General features: G+C 38.7%; 1 protein-coding gene across 1 annotated transcript; it reads right to left on the reverse strand.

Annotated features, from left to right (window-relative positions):
- Window positions 1-1,740: 1,740 nt before the first annotated feature.
- Window positions 1,741-2,682, reverse strand: LOC102818331 (olfactory receptor 1F12-like). The gene has a single exon (XM_006872795.1). The coding sequence runs from the start codon at window positions 2,680-2,682 to the stop codon at window positions 1,741-1,743; it is 942 nt and encodes a 313-aa protein (XP_006872857.1).
- Window positions 2,683-3,712: the final 1,030 nt, after the last annotated feature.

Consider the following 3,712-nt stretch of genomic DNA (forward strand, 5'->3'; position numbering starts at 1 on the left):
TGGAATAGATGCTGTGGTAAGGGTTGAGGCCAGCATCCTGATTACTACTTTTTCTTAATGTTCCTCTTCTCCTTGGCTCCATCTCCATACCTACTTTTCTTCTTTGCACAGCTGTGATTAGTGAGGGGCAAAGGATTCCTGAGAGAAAGTTACTCCCCCTTGGTGACTTACAGAATTGTTGATGCAGGTACCCATGTCTTCCATCTTCTTTTGATCTTCCTGAGTCATTCAATATTTTGTCCATAGAATCCTTCAATGTTGCAACACAAAACTTGAATTTTTTCTTTAGTTATTTCAGCTTGAGAAATGCTGAGCATGTTCTTTCCTTTTGCTTTCCTTTATTCCAGGTCTTTGCACATTTCATTATAATGCTTTACTTTGTCTTCTTGAGCTGTCCTTTTTATTTTCTGTTCAGATTTTTAATTCATTTCTTCCTTTTGAGAATAAAGAAGCTGTAGCTTCTCTACTCTCAAGAGCAAATTTCAGAGCCTCTTCATATATCTATTTTGGCTGTTTTCCTGTCTTTTTAATTACCTTTTGCTTTTTGTGGTATGATGTTCTTGATGCCGTACCACAACTCTTTTGGTTTTTAGTCATTATTGTTCATGCAACAAATCTGTTCTTGAGATTGTCTCTAAATTTAGGTGGGGTATATTTAAGGTCATATTTTGACTTTTGTGGAGTTGTTTTAATTTTCTTCACCTTCAGCCTGAACTTGCTTATGAGCACTTGATGATCTTTTACACAGTTTGCCCTTGCCCTTGTTTTGGTTGATGATATTGAGCTTCTCCATCTTCTCTTTCCACAGAGATAGTCAATTTGATTCCTGTGTCTTCCATCTGTTGAGGTTCATGTGTATAGTTAATCACTTGTTATGTCACCGAAAAAGGCATTTACAAGGAATAAATAATAAGTCTGACAAAATTCTGTTATGTGAACTCCAGTTTTCTAACCAAGGTCATATATTCCAACTAGTGATCATACATTTTGTTTCCAACTTTTACATTCCAATCACCAGTAATTATGAATGCATCTTGATTGCATATTTGATCAATTTTAGACTGAAGGAGTTTGTTGTTTTTGTTGAGTTCTGTCAAGTCATTCTGACTCACAGCGATCCTGTATAGGGTTTCTGAGGAATGACCGGTAGGTTTGAACCATTGACCAGTGGTCAGCAGTCCTATGCTTATCCTACAGTGCCACACCAAGAATCCTCACTCATCTCTTCTCCCTTTGACCGTATATTGCAATTATGATTTGGACATTTGATTTCATAGTAACTTTATTCCCCAGTGCTTTTTATGCATGACAACGTGGTCACCTACTTCATCCCACTCCTAGGAAAAGGATCAACGTTGGCAATCTTCTATTCTGCACTTCTTATGTTTATTCCTATATTAATCTGAGCTGCCTGTAGTGTGTTCATTAAATATTCAAATGTTGACTTCATATTTTCATGTGAGGTACTTTATATGTAAATATTTTTCCTCATCAATGGTCTCTGAGAGTTCAAATGTATAACAACTGTAATGGTCACTTCTAGAGGTTGTAGGAAACTTGGGTTATGTCAAGTTTATTAAGGTACTTATAACAACTTTGTAGTTATGCTGTAGTTATTGTTACTAAGTGCCATTGAGTCTGTTCCAGTGCATAGTGACCCCATATAAAGTTTCCAAGGTACGATAATTATGATAGTAAAATGGAAATGATACTCTCACTGAACTCCTCAGTCAGTCCAACTCACTGTGAGAAGATTTTACTCGGACTCAGGGCTTTCTTTAAAGCCCCCTTCAGCTCATTGTTTCTTAGGCTGTAAATGAAGGGATTCAGTACAGGGGCTACCACCATGAAAATCACAGATGCTGCTGAGTCTTTTTCAGTTGAGTGGTTGGATGAAGGACTCAAGTAGACTCCTGTGATTGATCCATAGAAAAGAATAACCAGGGCAAGGTGGGATCCACAGGTGGAGAAAGCCTTGAGTTTTCCTTGAGCTGAAGGGATTTTCATCACAGCAGAAATGATGCGGGTATAGGATACCAAGATACACCCTGATGGTACCACAAAGATCAACCCTACTACAACCAGAACCATCAACTGATTAAGGCTGGTGTCAGAACAGGATAGAGGGAGGAGAGTGTTGATGTCACAGAAGAAGTGGCGGATGACATTGTCAGAGCAGAAGTTCAGACGGGCGATCAGAAGAGTGTGTAAGAGGGGGTTCAAAGTGGCAATGACCCAGGGAACAGCCACCAGAGAGGCACACAGATGCTGGGTCATAATGGTGGAGTAATGCAAAGGATAACAGATGGCCACGTAACGGTCATAAGCCATCACTATGAGAAGGAAATTGTCCATGTTAGCAAACATCATACAGAAGTACATCTGAGTCAGGCAGGCAGGATAGGAGATGGACTGAGTCTGTGTTTGCATGTTCAGCAGCATCTTGGGAACTGTAGTGGAGCAAAGACAAAGGTCTACAAAGGACAGATTGGCAAGGAAAAAATACATGGGTGTATGGAGGTGATGGTCTGAGGCCATAGCCAGCATGATGAGCAAGTTCCCCAACAGTCCAGTTAAGTAGAGACACAGGAAAAGTGCAAAGAGGAGTGCCTGCTGCCCTGACCAATTGGAGAAGCCCAGGAGGAGAAATTCAGAGACACTGGATTGGTTTTCTTTTTCCATTGCTTGGACATATCTGCATGAAAACCCAGAGGATGATTTTTTTTTTTTTTTCCAGAAAAAATTTTCTGTGGTATTTTTCATATACCCACTGACTCTAGTCCCATTTATTAAATATTCTTTCTTTAGGCTCTTACACCTCCTTTCTGATGTTCTTTTCCAAGCCTCACTGAACAGTAACTATGCCTTTTGAATGCATCAGATATCTTTCCGTATATCCTTTTTTACTAAAACCTTATTTCATTCCAGATTTCTATGGGATCTGTATACATCTTCCTTCAGTAGACAGAGATTGTCTTTTTATGAAATTGATATATTTTTATGAAGTTAACTCCTGCATATTCTGCATTGTGTGTGGTTATCTGACTGTTAGCTTATGTGTCCAGCTGTATAATGAGTCTGATAATGATAATAATTGGTTTTTTATAAATATAAATGCAAGCATTGATATTTAAATGAGAACATTTGTCCCAATATTTATCCAACAGCCTGTGAACTATGAACTATCTTGCTTTGAAAATAGACACTTACCATATGTTCTTGCTGTTGTTGTTAAGTGCCATCGAGTCGGTTCCGACCTATAGTGAACTGGTATAGGGGTTTCTGAGAAGCAGTTGGTGAGTTTGAACTTCCAACCTTACAGTCAAGTGCTTATTCTACAGCTGTACACCAGGAGTCCACCTACCATATAGAATTCATGAAATGGGGATACACTATCCTATATCTCTCTGTAAGATTTAAAAGAAAAATATATGAATGTGCTAATCATGTAGAAAAAGGTAAGCTTCCAAAAATAATTTACAGAAAGGTTATGAACAACATAAGAAATATTTACAAGTTAGGCTAAACAGAAGAACCCAAAAGAGTAAATAATAGATTATATAACACATGCATAAATATATGACAGCTATTGGAGTCCTGGTGTGGCATTGTGGGTTAATGCGCCAGACTGCAAAGCCATTTGAACTGCAAGGTCGGCAGTTCAAGCTCACCAGCTGCTCCTCGGAAACCCTATACAGGGTCGCTATGGGTC

This window comes from Chrysochloris asiatica, unplaced genomic scaffold (assembly GCF_000296735.1).
Source record: "Chrysochloris asiatica unplaced genomic scaffold, ChrAsi1.0 scaffold00213, whole genome shotgun sequence".
Lineage (NCBI taxonomy): Eukaryota > Metazoa > Chordata > Mammalia > Afrosoricida > Chrysochloridae > Chrysochloris > Chrysochloris asiatica.